Genomic DNA, 18,358 nt, shown 5'->3' on the forward strand with positions numbered 1-18,358 from the left:
TTGTGTTTTGATCCAGTTCTGTTCTCTGGATTTCTCGTGTTCTGTAAATTGTGTTTATCAGATTTGTTTGTCACACGGCCTGTGCTTTCTGGTTCATGATCTTTTTGCCTGTTTTTTGCACTCTGATTTTTGCTCACTGTTTTGGACTGTTTTGGTTTTCTATTTAATAAACACAATGCAAATGGATTCTGCTTCTGCCTCTTCTAAAGCCACATTATGAACAATATTATAAGCAGCATAACCGAATATTTTATATACCTATAGACCATTTCAAGTGATATTTGTGGGTGTATGTAAGTGACATTTTTGATTTTTGAGCCATCAATATTATTTGTATCATGTTAGATGTTTCATTTCATTGTATGCCTGCCTTTTTTTTCTTTTTAGCTCTTTTCTGCATTTTTCACCAAAACCTTCCTGTCTTATTAGAGGGGACACGGCCCCCAGTTTGTACTCATCTGACATAAATAACAGGAATAAACTTCATGCATACTCTGCCATATTAAATGTAACTATAAACAGATAAAATGTATAATGTGCTGTTTTTTTATGAGTAAAAAAAATCATATACTTCCAATTTGACAGTGAAAATAATGATATAACTTTAGACCATTAAGTGTTTATTTTCTTATATATCATCTACAGTGGCTGGTGAGTATAAGAAAAAGCCCTGACTCTATTTTAGCTTTAGCATATTGTTGTGTGGACTGGAGCTGATTCTATGCTTTTCTGTAGCTGAGCAAGTAACACCAGCATCTTCACCATGGTTGCAGTAATGTCAATCAAATCCTCTACATGTGATTAAAAACCAAAGAAATATACAGAAGCAGCAGCAACATTCAGCAACATTAAATGTAATTTTAAATAGGTAAAATATATCATGTGTTGTTTGTAATTAATATAAAACTGTGTTTGAGCTGATTCTTTGCTTTTCTGTACCTAAGCAAGAAACACCAGCATCTTCACCATGGCTGCAGTCGTGTGATCCAAATCCTCTATGAGAGCACTGTGTGATTCTGCTTTCACTTCCAGAACACTGAATATTATTCAGCAAAACTGGGCCACTTCCCTGACCAAAGTGGGCATTTTGATGAGCGGTGACCGCTTTACCACATCCAAGCTGTCTACACACCACCTCTGCATCATTCAGGTCCCAGTCATTATCACACACTGTTCCCCACTGACCATCATGCAGGATTTCCACTCTACCAGAGCAGAAGTCGGTGCCACCAATGAGACGCATGTCACCTTACAAGACAAACAGCAAAATTCATGTTATATTAATTTATGATAATGAATCTCTCATTATTCCATTTCTGTTAGTTGTTAATGATTTCTCAAGAATTATTAATAATAAATCCCCTGTTGTTTTATTTCTTATATATTATCTACAGTGGCTGGCAAGTGTAAGAAAGAGTCAAGGCTCTATTTTAGCTTTAGTATATTGTAGTGTGGATTGGAGCTGATTCTCTGCTTTTCTGTACCTGAGCAAGTAACACCAGCATCTTCACCATGGTTGCAGTTGTGTGTTCCAAATCCTCTATAAAAGCACTGTGTGATGCTGCTTTCATTTCCAGAACACTGAACATGAGTCAGCAAAATTGGGCCACTTCCCTGACCAAAGTGGGCATTTTGATGAGCGGTGACCGCTTTACCACATCCAAGCTGTCTACACACCACCTCTGCATCATTCCGGTCCCAGTCATCATCACACACTGTTCCCCACTTCCCATATTGCAGGATCTCCACTCTACCAGAGCAGTTGTTGTTGCCACCAACGAGTCGTATGTTAACGCCATCTAAGACAACAATCAAAATTCATGTTCATGTTAATTAATGATAGTGAATCTTATTATATAGCAATATTTTTAATGATTATTTCTAATCATTTCTCATTTTTGGTTCTTCATTGTGTTTACCATTATGCTTTGATCCAGTTCTGTTCTCTGGATTTCTCGTGTTCTCTAAATTGTGTTTGTCAGATTTATTTGCCACACTGACTGTGCTTTCTGATATGTTTTCTTTTTGACTGTTACTTCCACTCTGATTTTTGCTCACTGTTTTGGACTGTTTACTTGGCTTTCTATTTAATAAACACAATGCAAATGGATTCTGCTTTTGCCTCTTCTGAAGCCACATTATAAACACATAATATAAGCAGCATGACAGAATATTTTATATCCTATAGACGATTTCAACAGATCAGTTCTTGGAAGAGACATCTTTGGTTCTTGAACGTTTCCAATTAGTTGTTGCACATGTTTAAAATGTTGGCAGGATACAAAATGATATTACAATCATTCCTTTAATCACGTAATTAAAAGTGCTAAAATTCAAATTTGGACCATGTTGTTCAGTGCATGGATGCTCTCTAGTACCCAGAACTAGCTTACTTTCAGAAACTAAAATATTTAGATTTCTGAAAAAACAAAACACAATGTGATATCTGGATTGCAGCAGTGAAGCATGAATTCTGAATACCAACTACTAATGCATGAAAGCATTTACAGTGCAAAATTGAAATTATGAAATGTTGACATTAGTATGAACTTAAACCACTTGCCCCGGACAAGCATTACAATTTTTCTCATTTGATAAAACACACTTAATGAATCTGGGATCTTCATCACCTTCTTAGCACAGCTTAAGTCTTCTCTTGCAAAAGTCTTAACACTTTTTCATTTGTTCCACACATTTTTCACACCCTTTTTCATAACATTTACCACAGATTGAAAGACCCTGAATTCTATTGGATTAACTGTGTAGAACAAAAGGAAAACATCTTTTCACAGTAAATAGAAAGACCTTGCATAATTATGAAAATCTAATGCACCTGTGTGAAACTTTTACATTTAACTTTTACATTTACACAGCTCTTCAGTCAGCAATCAGTCCTCTTCCATCTATAAAAGATGACACCTCTGTGTTGCTACTTGCAAGCATGGATCAAAGAGGTAAAAGGCATGGAAGGAGAGTAAGAGGCCATGGAAGAGTGTTTACATGTGTGGTGGAGGAGCTGCAGTAAGAGGACAAAATAGAGCTCAGGTTCCCAATGAAATTTGGGCAACAATTACTAACAATGTCTTCAGTCATGGCTGGTTCTTTAGAGAGGCTGGACAAAGGGCCCAACCCGGTTCTGAGTTGGAGCACTGTAGCATCTATTGTCAGGCTTTTTTGGAATGAGAACAGGTAAGTCATATTGTTGCTGCATACTACTGTGTATTTCAGCATTCCTGCATTGCCCTGTTAGCAGATGTTTCATCAATCCCATTTATGTGACCATCATAATGTCAATTTTTGCTTTTACTTCACAGAATCCACACGCTACCACACACTGGAGGCAGAGGAAAGACCTGTAGTGTCGAACAATAACGAGACAGCCTATCTAGAGGAGATTAGAAACCTGGAGTTATGGTGCCAGGTCAACAATCTCCTCCTGAACGTCAGCAAGACTAAGGAGCTGATAGTGGACTTTAGCACATAGCAAGAGAGGTATTACCAGCCCCTGACTATTAACGGGACCCCAGTGGAGAGAGTGGACATTTTTGTCATTGCATTATACCTCAGCTGATTGTCACCCACACAATAATTGCACTACTTGCATACTCTGCACACACAATAACCACACTCACTGTACATCTTTACTCCCTGATATTCCTGTACAATTGGACATTTATATTTGCCTTATATATATATATATATATATATATATATATATATATATATCTTATGTATGCACACTGTACATACTGTATTTATTTATTGTCATAACTTTATATTTGTCTTTTTATATCTACATATATGTATATATCGTATTTTTCTATATATTATAGATGTTTATACATATGTATTATTTATATATATATACATATATATATATATATATATATATATATATTATACTATATTATATTATTATAATTCATTATGTATATTATATATATTATATACATACTATTGGCTTTTCATAACTATTGGTATTTCATAATTTAACACGTCTTTAATTTCTACTATGTTCGTTTTTATTTTTCCTATTTTTCTCTATATATTTTAACTATATCCCTATATTTTTCAAGTCTACACACTTTAATTTTAATTTTACTCTATTTCTTTCTTCAAATGTAGGACAGTCATAAAAAGCATTTGACTACATGTCATACTGTGTATGATTTCGTATGTGATGAATAAAATTTGAATTTGATATGGTCGTGGCAAACAATACTATCAGCTTGCATGAAATCCAGGCAGCAGTGACTGCAGATCAGGGAGCATTTCGCAATATAATGGAAGCAATGTTTCCAGCTGTACAGCACTCCATTCCAAATAAACTTGACATTGTGAAGGAGGTGAGATTCCAGTATGTGCAGGTATGGATTTGATTTTGTAATGTCTTGTTATACCATACATTTACATACAACTGGAATAATTTGCTTTAAAATTTTTGTTTTATTTTTTTAAAAACTATTTTCAACACTTCTGAGTTTAAACAGTGTAATTTCATATTGATAGCTGTGTTTTGTATTTTGTTGTCCAATGTCTAATTATTGATTGAATAAATATATTAATTTGACCACAAGTTGTAGTGTCTGGTGTGAATATTTGCTTTTGTTGCATGTGTTTCAAGTTTTGTGAGTGTTAGAGCATTTTGCAAACAAAATGATTCATTTTGGTCAGTGAGCTTCAGGTTCAGCCTGTGTATTAACTGTATTGAAAATGTGGACAAATGTGTTTAAGCAATTAAGAAAAACTGTAAGGTCGAGTCATAATATATAGGAGTGTGTGGCTATATCTGTGTATGTGAATATCCATGAAAATCACATAACATATTTAATGTTTTGCCACATTTGTCATTCATCAGCAACAAGGATCACAGCAACATGGCAAAAACTTTACCTAACCTAAGCATTTCTTGTGTAGATGCAGTCAACCGGATAATGATAGACCCTGATGTGTTACTTTAGCTTAAAGTCTTAAGCAGGTTTGGTATTTCCAATTCATTATTTATTTTGAGTTTTTGCCAATACCTTTACCGTTCAGTTTGAACCAGACTTAAATATGCGCTTGCCATCTTGTTTTGACAGATCTGTGTTTAAAGATGGCACCACCGACAATGTTATAGGACAAGACGTGCAGAAGCATTGTAAAACCAGTGGTATATAATAACATATATGTTTGTAAACATATATATATATATATATATATATATATATATAATGTGAGTACACCCCTCACATTTTTGTAAATATTTTATTATATCTTTTCATGTGAGAACACTGAAGAAATGACACTCTGCTACAATGTAAAGTAGTGAGTGTCCAGCCTGTATAACAGTGTAAATCTGCTGCCCCCTAAAAATAACTCAACACACAGCCATTAATGTCTAAACTGTTAGCAACAAAAGTGTGTATACCCCTAAGTGGAAATGTCCAAATTGGACCCAATTAGCCATTTACCCTCCCTCATGTGTCATGTGACTTGTTAGTGTTACAAGGTCTCAGGTGTGAATGGGGAGCAGGTGTGTTAAATTTGGTGTTATCGCTCTCACACCCTCTCATACTGGTCACTGGAAGTTCAACATGGCACCCCATGGCAAAAGAACTGTCTGAGGATCTGAAAAAAAGAATTGTTGCTCTACATAAAGATGGCCTAGATTGTAAGACGATTGCCAAGACCCTGAAACTGAGCTGCAGCATGGTGGGCAAGACCATACAGCAGTTTTACAGGACAGGTTCCACTCAGAACAGGCCTCTCCATGGTCCACCAGAGAAGTTGGGGGGGGGGGGGGGGGGGTATGGCTCAGACCATATGCCACACACTGCATCAAATTGGACTGCATGGCTGTCGTCCCGGAAGGAAGCCTCTACTAAAGATGATGCACAAGAAAGCCTGCATACAGTTTGCTGAAGACAAGCAGACTAAGGACATGGATTACTGGAACCATGTCCTGTGGTCCGATGAGACCAAGATAAACTTATATGGTTCAGATGGTGTCAAGCGTGTGTGGCGGCAACCAAGTGAGGAGGACAAAGACAAGTGTGTCTTGCCTACAGTCAAGCATGGTGGTGGGAGTGTCATGGTATGGGCCTGCATGAGTGCTGCCGGCACTGGGGAGCTACAGTTCATTGAGGAAATCATGAATGCCAACATGTACTGTGACATACTAAAGCAGAGCATGATCCCCTCCCTTCGGAGACTGGGCCGCAGGGCAGTAGTCCAACATGATAACAACCACAAACACACCTCCAAGATGTCCACTGCCTTGGTGATGGACTGGCCAAGCATGTCTCCAGACCTAAACTCTATTGAGTATCTGTGGGGCATCCTCAAACGGAAGGTGGGGGAGCACAAGGTCTCTAACATCCACCAGCTCTGTGATGTCATCATGGAGGAGTGGAAGAGGACTCCAGTGGCAACCTGTGAAGCTCTGGTGAACTCCATGGCCAAGAGGGTTAAGGCAGTGCTGGACGATAATGGTGGCTACACAAAATATTGACACTTTCAGCCCAATTTGGACATTTCCACTTAGGGGTGTACTCACTTTTGTTGCCAACAGTTTAGACATTAATGGCTGTGTGTTGAGTTATTTTGAGGGGACAGCAAATTTACACTGTTATACATGCTGTACACTCACTACTTTACATTGGAGCAGAGGGGCATTTCTTCAGTGTTCTCACATGAAAAGATATAATACAATATTTACAAAAATGTGAGGGGTGGACTCACGTTTGTGAGATACTGTATATATATATATATATATATATATATATATATATATATATATATATATATATATATATATATATATATATATTCCAACAGTAGGTGATAGTATGAAGCGTGAATTCAACCAGCGGTTGAATTACTGCTAACACAGGTGTGTGTGTGTGTGTGTGTGAGAGAGAGAGAGAGAGAGAGAGAGAGAGTTGATACAGTTTCAGTTCTGGATGTTGAGGAGCCTGATGTCTTGAGGAAAGAAACTGTTACACAGTCTGGTTGTGAGGGCCCAAATGCTTTGCTACCCTTTTTCAGACAACAGGAGGACAAAGAGCATGTGTGAGGGGTGGGTGGGGTCGTCCACAATGCTGTTGTCTTTGCGGACGCAGCCTGTAGGGTCTTGTGATCTGAGATGGTGCAATTCCCTAACCAGGCAGTGATGCAGCTGCTCAGGATGCTCTCGATGGTCCCTCTGTGGAACACGGTCAGGATAGGAGGAGGGAGATGGGCTTTCCTCAGGCTCTGCAGGAAGTAGGGATGCTGCTGGACATTCTTGGTGATGGAGCTGATGTTGAGTGACCAGGTGTGTTGAGAGTCCAGTTCTCCACCAGATGAACACCAAGGAATTTGGTGCTCTTGACGATCTCCAAAGAGGGTCTGTCGATGAACAGCGGAGAGTGGCCACTGTGTGCACACCTAAAGTCAACAACCATCTCTTTAGTTCTGTCAACATTCAGAGAGTGGTTGTTGGCTTTACACCAGGCTGTTAGTTGTTGCACCTCCTCTCTGTATTCTAATTCGTCGTTCTTGTGAATGAGACCCACCATGGTCATGTCATCAGCAAACTTAATAATGTGGTACAAGCTGTGCATTGCTGCACAGTTGTGAGTCAGCAGAGTGAACAGTAGTTGGCTGAGCACACAGCCCTGAGGAGGTCCACTGCTGAGGGGTGATTGTATTTGATTGTATTGAATGATGAACTGAGGACTATGAACAGCATTCGTACGTATGAGTCCTTATTTTCCAGGTGGGTGAGAGCCAGATGGAGGGTTGTGGTGATGGCATCATCTGTGGAGCGGTTAGGACGTTACACAAACTGCAAGGGATCCAGTGAGGGTGGTAGCTGGGACTTGATATGCCTCATGAAGCCTCAAGCCTCTCGAAGCATTTCATCACGATGGGTATGAGTGTGACGGAACAATAGTCATTGAGGCAGGAAACTGTAGACTTCTTCGTCATTGGGGATGATGGTTGTTGTCTTAAGGGGGAACAACAGTGGTGCTCAGGGAAATGTTGAAGATGTCAGTGAAAACATCAGCTAGCTGTTCTGCACATTTCCTGAGCACTCTGCCAGGAATGTTGTCTGGTCCAGCAGACTTCTGTGGGTTAACTCTGCATAGAGTTCTCTTCATGTCAGCCATGGATAGACAGAGCACCTAGCCATTGGGAGGAGGGATGGTCTTCCTTGCTGCTACATTGTTCTGTACCTCAAACTGAACACAGAAGTCATTCAGCGCATCTGGGAGGGAGGCATCACTGTCAAAGGCAGGTGATGTGGTCTTGTAGTGTGTGATCGCCTGTATGACCTGCCACATGCACTGGGAGTCTCCGCTGTCCTGAAAGTGGCATGTTCTCTGTTCTCTGGGCTTGTGCGCGCTTCAGCAGAGCATGTGGTAATGGACTTGGAGACGGTGACGTCATCGATGCACTTGCCAATGTAGCTGATCACTGATGCTGTGTACTCCTTCAAGTTGATAGAGTTGCAGTTGGTAGGGTGCACTCAAAACAGTCCTGAAGAGGCCAGGTTTTCACCTGTTTCAGAACTGGTTTAGAGTGTCTGATGAGTGATCTGTATGCTGGAATTAGCATAACAGAGATGTGGTTTGTGTAGCCGAGGTGGGGATGGGGCTCCGCATGGTATGTGTCAGGAATGTGTTTGTGTAAACAAGATCCAGCATGGTCGCCTCTCTTGTCGCAAAGTCCACATTTAATTCAATTCAATTTTATATGTATAGCACTTTTAACAATGCATGTTGTCTCAAAGCAGCTTTACAGAACATAGGAAACAAAAAACATAAAATTATCCCGAGTGAGCAAGCCTGAGGTGACTGTGTCAAGGCACAACTCCCTTAGATGGTATGAGGAAGAAACCTTGAGAGGAACCAGACTCAGAAGAGAACTGGAGAGTGTGATTATAAATTATTCTAAGCACTGGAGAGTGTAATATGAACAATGTCCTTTCTGCAGTTATGTACAGTGTGATGCAGATACAGCATATGTATAATGTTAGTGTGTGTATTAATTAGGAGGTTGCTGTCATCCTCAAAGTCCACATACTGTAGGGTTGGCAGCATTGCTTTGATATACCCAAATCCTCACGAAGCAGAATCCAGCTGGAGCTGGTCCATCTCTGGATGCCTCAGGATCCTCGCAGGGTTGGCCTCTGTCTACTGGAGCATCTACACAATCTCCAGATGCCTCGGGATGGGTAGAAAAAGGAACAGGTGGAAATGAATTAGTGTAGCTGCTGTTCAAGAGTTTTGTGGTCTTAAGGAGCGTGGTGGATTGTAGCGTGTCAGAAGACTGGTTAGATACATGGGAGCTAAAACATTTAGAGCCTTGTATGTAAGTAGTACATACTACTTAACAGGTAGCCAGTGCAGGAATGATAATATTGGGGTTATATGATCATATTTTCTTAATCTGGTAAGAACTCTGAAGGCTGCATTTTGGGCTAACTGTAGCTTGTTGCACATGCTGATGGAATTTAGGTAGCACTGTTTTGAGATTTGCATGGTTGAAATCTCTGGCGATAATAAACAGACCATCAGGGTGAGCATTCTCCAGATTGCTAATAGCCCCATGGTGTTCACATAGAGAATTCACATGGTAAATAAAATGGTCTGCATCTAACAGTCACAAACTCTACTAGCGGTGAACAGTAGCTAGAAACAAGCACAGAGTTTTTGCACCATTCCCTGTTTATGGAAACACACACCACCACCACGAGTCTTATCACACAGATCTGCATTTCTGTCAGCACGAAATGAGGTGAGACTGGCTAGCTGAATTGTGGCATCTGGAACTCTGTCGCTGATCAACAAAGATGCAGCAGTCTCTGAACTCTCGCCATGTGGTTCGCTGGAGTCAGATGTAGTCCAGTTTATTGTCCAGTGAGCAAACGTTGGAAAGAATATTGAATGGGAGAGCCAGCCGGCTAGGGTTTGTTATTAGCCTAGCATGGACACCTGCAAACATGGTATTATGTTCCACACCATGTTTCGCTCCGTAAACATGGTAATAGCTGTTATATGTTTCCACTGTTATACTAATGACACACAGCTATATGTTTCATCTAAGTCAGATGAGAGACACCAGCTTATTAAGATTGAAGAATATGTAAAGGACATTAGACAGTGGATGCTTACTAAATTCCTCTTGTTTAACTCTGACAAGACAGAAGTGCTCATACTAGGACCACATGCAGCCAGAAGTAAGCTTTCTGACTACAGAGCAACTCTGGATGGTCTTTCTGTTCAGCAGTAAAAGACCTGTGATTATTGACTCTGGTCTTTCATGTGAAACTCATGTAGGTAATATAACTTGGGTAGCCTTCTTTCATCTTAGAAATATTGCTAAAAGACATATGTCACTGTGCATGCTAGTTCATGCTTTTGTTGTTCCTGCCTTTAGTTTGGATTATTGTAATGCCTTACTGTCTGGATGTTCCAGTAGGAGCATAAACAAGCTCCAGTAACAGGAACAGCTGGACAGTTTCCTGCCAGGCCCAGAGAGGTCGCTGGCAGGTGAACCTTGGATGCCTGTTTCTTTGTGTGTCTTTTGTGCTCTTTTGTCCCATTGTTCTCATACCTAGTGTGTCACCTGTATCCCATTAGCCCTAATGTCTATCCCTATAAATAGGGATCCTTGTGTTTATGTCTTTGTCAGTGATTATCTGTGCCGTGGTTCTGTCTCAGGTTTTGTTTTGCCATGTTTTGCCATGTCCAGGTTATGGTTTAGATTAGTGTTTTGTTTTATACCACGCCTTGTCTAAAGTTAAGTTAGTTGTCCCCTGTCCTGTGTTTATGCAATAAAAGCAGCACTTCGCTGAATCCTACGTATGGGTCTCCTTTCACGTAAAGTAAATCAAATTGATTCAAATGAAAAATACACTTACCAGCCAGCAGAGAAGCTCTAAGAACACCGACTGTAGAGAGAAAATAAAGAGGAGGAATATCATGAAGTGAGTGATGTAAAAACCAAAGCTGTCTTTTGTCTTATAATAATAATAATAATAATAATAATAATAATAATAATAATAATAATAAACTCCAGAACAACTCTCTCCATAGTTATTGGTACACGTCATGAAATTGGTTAAATATTAGTATACACTGTCCACTTCATTAGGAACACTGTACACCTGTTCATTTTTGCAGTTATATAACTATTCAATCATGTGGCTTCTGCCCAGTGCATAAAATTATGCAGATAATATCTCATGACCAGTAGATCATCTGATTCTTTTTCCTAATCTTTAATCAGTTTGTTATTCTGTGCCCATGATAGCCTCAGATTCCTGTCTGTGGCTGACATGAAGTGGAACCTGATTTTATCTTCTCCTGTTGTAGCCCATTCATCACAAGGTTTAATATGCTGGGGTACCTGAGCTGTTTTTCTGAAATGAAATGATGAGTAGTCCTCTTTTTATGTGAACAGGAGCAGAAATTTGCAACATTTTTATGTTTTATGTTTTTGTACAACGGTCTTGCAATGTGCAAATGTGTGTTTGGTTGTGGTGTGTTCCAACACTTGTGTGGAGGAAACATAACAAGTCCAATCAGTTGAGTCCTATGTGGAGTTCTGGTTGAGAGTCCATATAGCTTCTCCTCAGTCTCTCTGTGTTGGCCTTCAGGGAGCGGAAGCGCTTTCCTGACCTCAATGGAGAGAACAGTCCATTGTTGGGGTGTCTGAGGTCCTTCACGATCTTCCTGGCCTTGGTCCAGCACCGCTTATTGTAGATTGAGGGCAGGTCAGGGAGCTTGGTATGGATGAGCTGCTGATCGCACCACCCTCTGAAGAGCTCATCTGTCCTGCATGGTGCTGTTCCCATACCAGGTTGTGATGTTTCCCATCAGGATGCTCTCTATGATGTTGGAGTAAAAGATTTTAAGGAGCTTAGAGGGCAGTCTAAAGTCTCTCAAGCGTCTGAGGTGGAAGAGACACTGCTGGGCCTTTTTCACCAAGGTGTTGATGTGACAGGACCATGACACATCCTGTGTAATGTGAACACTAAGGTACCTGAAGCTGTCCACTCTCTCCACTGGACTCTTGTTGATGACGGGTCTGGTGGTTCCTCTCTTGCTTTGTAGTGAAGTCCACTATCAGCTCCTTTGTCTTGCTGACGTTAATGAGAAGGTTGTTCCTCTGAAATCAGTCCAACCACAATGGTGTCATCAGCAAACTTGATGAAGGTGGTGGAGTTGGTTGTGGCCACGCAGTCATATGTATACAGTGAGTACATCAGGGGGCTCAGAACACAACCCTGGGGGGCTCCAGTGCTGAGGGTCAGGGAGGCTGAAGCATGTCTGCCCATCTTTACTGCCTGTGGTCTGCTAGTTAGGAAATTGGAGATTCACCGACACAGAGATATGCTCCCAGGTGCTCCAGCTTAGTGGTGAGTGTGGAGGGAATTATGGTGTTAAACGCTGAACTGTAGTCAACAAACAGCATTCTAACATAATTCCCCTTTCTAGTTTCCATGTGAGTGAGTGATGTATGAAGGAGATGAGAAATGGCATCATCTGTTGAACCGGTAAGCAAACTGTAGTGGATCCAGTGTGTCAGGTAGTGAAGAGATGATGAAGTCTCTGGCCAGCCGCTCAAAGCACTTCATCAGTACTGAGGTCAGGGCCACAGGGTGGTAGTCATTGAGGGAAGCAGGATGTGGTTTCTTCAGGACAGGAACAATGATGGACTCTTTAAAGCATGTCGGGATTACAGACAGGGTTAAGGAGAGGTTGAACATATCTGTGAACATGGGTGCTAGCTGGTCAGCGCAGGCTCTGAGGACTCGACCCGAGATTCCGTCTGGTCCTGCTGCTTTCCTGGTGTTCACTTTCCTGAAGGCTCTCCTCATGTCATGCTTGGAGATGATGAACATGTTTCCGGTGTTGGTATTCTCTTCCTGTCTGCAGCAATTAGCATTAGCTTTAGCATTAGCACCATTAGCTAAAGAAGGAGTCCTCTTGAGCCTGGCTGGCTTGTGGGATCCCAGAGGCAGCTGATGTGTACCGGCAGGCCAAGCAAGCTGCAGCCCGGGTGGTTGTGGAAGCAAAAACTCGGGTCTGGGAGGAGTTCAGTGAGGCCATGGAGAAGGACTATCGGTCGGCCTCTGGGAAGTTCTGGCAGACCGTCTGAGAAGGGGTAAGTAGCTCCCTGCCAACACTGTTTATGGTGGAGGTGGGGAGTTGCTGACCTTGACTGGGGATATTGGATCAACCACTTATTGATAAAGCTCCGAAAAGATTTAATCAGTGATTACAAAGAAATCTTTCTTTAAGAGGTAGAGTTCTTCTATCTAAGGTAGAAGGTCTTTCAAGACTTACTTATGCAGCTCAATTTGTCCCTCTAGACCCCAAACTAGGTAAAGTCACAGACCAACTTCTTTTAAATTTTTTATGGAAGTGATCAGTTCATTATATTAAAAAGTCTGTTGTAATGATCTTAGACTTCAGTACTCTAAGTTACACCTTTAAGATTAATTAGCTAAAACAGATTAGGAAGAACCCAGAGTTTTTGGCTTGGTCCCTGATATTCAAGCACATATTCTCACCCCATAACTATTTCATCTGAAACAAATGTAATGTTCTTTACAAGAATTCCATATTTTTTCAAAATTGGTTTGACAAGAACATTCTACTGGTCAGTCAATTAATTAATTCTCAAGGCTTTTTATTTTCTTACAAAGAATTTCTTGATCATTTTCAGTTTCCTGTCTCACTAAAAGGATTTACTATAGTTATGGGTGCTATCCCATCAGGTGCTCTCACCTTACTGAAAGGTACTCATTCAATACTACCCTCCTCACTTAGCCTGAATGATAACTTCATTGGTAAGTTGTGCTTCAGTTCTTCTGGCAAAAACAACAGTAAAACCATTCGCTCATTATACCAGAAGGATATTGTCTTATTGCCATACATTACTGCATACTGGAGTAATGCAGTAGGATATATCTGCTGGAAAAAAAGTATAGATGCTTCCACATATCTTTTTCTATCCAATAAAGTGAAAGAAATTTCCTACAAAATAATTCATAAATATTATCCAGCAAGCCATTACCTAAAATAATCCAAGATGTCGGCACGGCAGTAGCACGCATCAGCCACTCTGGAACCAAAATAGTGCCTTCTTGTATTTTTAGCCAGAATTTCAAGGTGCATGGACACCAAAGACAGTGGTGTTCATGTATACGACCACCAGATGATATTACGGTTCAGAAATCATGCAGTTACTAACCTGCATGATGATATACTCTGCAAACTTTGTGACCTCGGCTTGCTGTGAAGTCCAGGCCTTCAGTCCTCAGCGTCGCCCGATCCCGGCGACCAGGATAGAGGATGTCGGGTGTCCATGCTAGGCTAACAACAAACCCTATCCAGCCGGCAGTCCCCTCCATCATCTTGTCCAACGCCTGCTCACTGGACAATAAATTGGACTACATTTGACTCCAATGAACTACACAGCGTGAATACAGAGACTGCCACGTCTTTGTTTTTACAGAGACGTGGCTCAGCGACAGAGTTCCGGACACCACCATTCAGCTAGCTGGGCTAACTGTGTTTGCAGACCTTTTTATTTACCCCGGGAATTCACTACTGTTTTCATTTTTGGAGTGTACATTCCCCCCAGCGCTAATGATAAGGAGGCTCTGTGTGAGCTGTAGGTAGCTATTAGCAAGCTGCAGAATGTTCACCGTGATGGACTGTTTATTATCGCCGGAGATTTCAATCATGCAAATCTCAGAACAGTGCTCTCTAAATTCCATGTGGACTTTGCGACAAGAGGGATGAACACGCTGGATGTTGTTCCCAATTCCAGGACAGCGGAGACTCTCAGCGCATGTGGCAGGGCATTCAGGCGATCACGAACTACAGGACAACTTCACGTGCCTGCGACAGTGATGCCTCCCTCCCAGACACACTGAACGACTTCTATGTACTTCTATGGTTTGAGGCACAGAACAACACAACAGCGAGGAAGACTATCCCTCCTCCTAATGACCAGGAGTGCTGTCTCATCATGGCTGAGGTCAAGAGAACTCTATGCAGAGTTAACCCACGGAAGTTTGCTGGACCAGACAACATTCCTGGCAGAGTGCTCAGGGAGTGTGCAGAGCAGCTAGCAGATGTCTTCACTGACATCTTCAACATCTTGCTGAGCAGCTCCATCATCCCAACGTGCCTCGAGACAACAACCATCGTCCCTGTGCCTAAGAAGTCTACAGTTTCCTGCCTCAATGACTATCGTCCCGTTACCCTCACACCAGTTGTGATGAAATGCTTCGAGAGGCTCATCATGAGGTACATCAAGTCACAGCTACCACCCTCACTGGAGCCCTTGCAGTTTGCATATCGTCCTAACCGGTCCACAGATGATGCCATCACCACAACCCTCCATCTTGTCCTCACACACCTGTACTGTAAGGACTCCTCCGTTCAAATGCTGCTCATAGATTTCAGTTCAGCATTCAACACGATTATTCCTCCACAGCTGACTGAGAAGCTGAGCCTGCTGGGCCTGAACACCTCTCTCTGCAACTGGATCCTGGAATTCCTAACTGGGAGACCTCAGTCAGTCCGGATCGGAAACAGCATCTCCAGCACCACCACACTGAACACTAGAGCTCCTCAGGGCTGTGTGCTCAGTCCACTGCTGTTCACTTTGCTGACTCACGACTGTGCAGCAATGCACAGATCCAACCACAGTTCGCCGATGACACGACCGTGGTGGGTCTCATTAGCAAGAACGACGATTCAGCATACAGAGAGGAGGTGCAACAACTAACAGCCTGGTGCAGAGCCAACAACCTCTCCCTGAACGTCGACAAGACTAAAGAGATGGTTGTTGACTTCAGGAGAGCACAGTGTGACCATTCTCCGCTGTTAATCGACGGATCCTCTGTGGAGATCGTCAAGAGCACCAAATTCCTTGGTGTTCATCTGGCAGAGAACTTCACCTGGTCACTCAACACCAGCTCCATCACTAAGAAAGCCCAGCAGCACCTCTATTCCTGAGGAGGCAGAAGAAAGCCCATCTCCTTCCCATCATCCTGACTGTGTTCTACAGAGGGACCATCGAGAGCGTCCTGAGCAGCTGCATCACTGCCTGGTTTGGGAACTTCACCGTCTCGAATCGTAAGACCCTTTAGCGAATATTGAGGACAGCTGAGAAGATCATCGGAGTCTCTCTCCCCTTTATCTTGGACATTTACACTACATGCTGCATCTGCAAAGCCAACAGCATTGTGGATGTCCCCACACACCCTTCACACTCACTCTTCACCCTCCTGCCATCTGGAAAGAGGTACCGCAGCATTCGGGCCCTCACAACCAGACTGTTTAACAGTTTCTTTCCTCAAGCCATCAGGCTCCTCAACACCCAGGACTGAACTGTATAAAACTCTCTCTCTCACACACACACACACACACTCAGGACTGAGCTGTACAAAACTCTCTCACATGGTCTTTTTCTTTTTTTGGTGCTAGGTGTCCTGTGTTTTTGTGTTGTTTTTTTGTACTTATTGTTTTTGCACTGCATTGTATTTGCTCTGTTTGCACCTAGCTGCACACTTTGCACTTTATGTGGCTTGGCCAAACTTCTGTCCTAGCTCTGTGTTTTTTTTTGCGGTTAAACTATATGCTGTATGTTTATGTAGCACCAGGTTCTGGAGAAATGTTGTTTCATTTCACTGTGTACTGCGTCAGCTATATGTGGTTGAAATGACAATAAAGCTTCTTGAATCTTGAAAAAAGTTTAAAAGTGATATTTCCTCCAGTTGCTCTATATGTGATGCCTTTGACGAAACTGTTGTTCATTTATTTTGGAATTGTTCATCTACAGTTTTGGCAAGATGTGCTTGATTTTTTTTAGATCTAAAATTCATAAAAACAGTGTTTTATCTTGGAAGGACATTGTGTTGCTGTTGTAAAACATGAATTCTTCTTAATGAACCTAATTCTGTTATTGGTGAAATTCCACATTCACAAATCTGAATACTCTAACTCCAGACCTATTTTTGCTGTATTTAAAAAATAATTTAACCAATACTTTTCATTAGTTAAATTGTCACAGAACAAAAAATCCTTAAAATCTTTATATGTTTGTGACCTTTTCCCTGTTATCGATGACTTGTAATTCGGTTTCTTCTGTTTTGAGTTGCATCTGACATCTGTTTGGTCGATATTGTCTCATTACTATGTTTCCTTTTCTTTTTTATTCTTTTCCTTTTTTCAGTTGCTGTGTTCTGATCTTATGTTTGCTTGTTCAGTTAGTGTGCACTATTTTCTGTATTGTTTCCAAACAGAAAAAAAAAAGTTCAAACACTAAACGGCAGCGACGCACGTCAGTGATGCCATCTACTTTCATATCATTGATTGGCTAGAGAAGGGCTGTCAGTTAAGAACCAGTGGACCAATGGGGACTTTTATCCTGCCCCCCTAATCCTCATGAAACTCTCCTTGTGATTTTTGAAATTTGAAAGTACCTTGGAAAAAGAGCAAAGAAAATTGAAGCGTGAATGAAAAGAAAATGAGATTACAAGCAAAAAATAGCAGATAGAGCAAGCATCTGAGTAAAATAAGCAAAGCAAAATTTTGTTCTCAATTCCGTTTTTTATATATATATATATATATATATATATATATATATATATATATATATATATATATAAATAATGTTTTATGACCACGATACTTATGGCGTAAAATTGACACCATACGTCTTCGCCAGGACAGGAATGCAGCATGATAAAAAGTGCACCAAATATGACAATAACAAAAAAATGTAAAAGAAAAAAGTAGAGAAAATAAAGAAAAAGAATAATATACATGACAACACGGAGTAACTCTGGCAGCGAGCGTCCCAGGGCAGCACCAGAAATCGGAGAACAATGACTTGGCAAAGATTAAGCTAGATATTATTTAAAAAATAACCCAAAGTTATATACATAACCCATAAGCATAAACTTAACACATATAGAATATGGAGTTTATATAATAATGTTAATTACAAGCCAAACATATTGATATAAATGTTGAATTTACCGAGCATTAAAGCGAGATGAAGATTCCTCATCCTGCACCATAAGCTGTAAGTCAGTTTGATGCTAATTACAGTGTCCACTGCTGCTGTCTTCTCACAAGGAACCTCATGAAGTAATGAAGGTCAGTGTTTGGTTTGTTTTTTTTCTTCATGCAACCAAAGAGGTGGGGTTTCTTTTTGGTCAGTTCCTGTTAAAGTGAGGCAAGAACCCTATCACTGTTTACTATTCAAGGTTCAAGGTTCTTTATTGTCAATACCACCATATGTGCAGACATACAGAGGAATCGAAATAAAGTTTCTCTTCTCTCGACAGTATTTCCAT

General features: G+C 41.1%; 2 protein-coding genes across 2 annotated transcripts in view; both read right to left on the reverse strand.

Annotated features, from left to right (window-relative positions):
- The window catches only part of LOC131369888 (deleted in malignant brain tumors 1 protein-like), an 87,415-nt gene that overhangs the window by 19,722 nt on the left and 49,335 nt on the right, over positions 1-18,358 (reverse strand). The gene's annotated exons all lie outside the window — the stretch shown is intronic.
- LOC131363899 (scavenger receptor cysteine-rich domain-containing group B protein-like) lies at positions 774-18,197 on the reverse strand. The gene is made up of 4 exons (XM_058406876.1): positions 18,039-18,197; positions 10,892-10,921; positions 1,485-1,799; positions 774-1,248 (listed from the first exon to the last, which is right to left on the reverse strand). The coding sequence occupies exons 1-4, from the start codon at positions 18,067-18,069 to the stop codon at positions 896-898; spliced, it is 729 nt and encodes a 242-aa protein (XP_058262859.1). The 5' UTR covers positions 18,070-18,197; the 3' UTR covers positions 774-895.

The sequence above is a fragment of the Hemibagrus wyckioides genome, linkage group LG02, assembly GCF_019097595.1.
Source record: "Hemibagrus wyckioides isolate EC202008001 linkage group LG02, SWU_Hwy_1.0, whole genome shotgun sequence".
Taxonomy (NCBI): domain Eukaryota; kingdom Metazoa; phylum Chordata; class Actinopteri; order Siluriformes; family Bagridae; genus Hemibagrus; species Hemibagrus wyckioides.

Bases quoted from the DNA above. Each gene is read 5' to 3' on its own strand.
- LOC131363899 (XM_058406876.1), bottom strand. From the start codon at position 18,069: ATGAGGAATCTTCATCTCGCTTTAATGCTCG. The intron at 10,922-18,038 runs GTAAATTCAACA...TTCTCTCTACAG, and splicing joins TCATCTCGCTTTAATGCTCG to TCGGTGTTCTTAGAGCTTCT. The intron at 1,249-1,484 runs GTACAGAAAAGC...TTGTCTTGTAAG, and splicing joins TGCTGGTGTTACTTGCTCAG to GTGACATGCGTCTCATTGGT.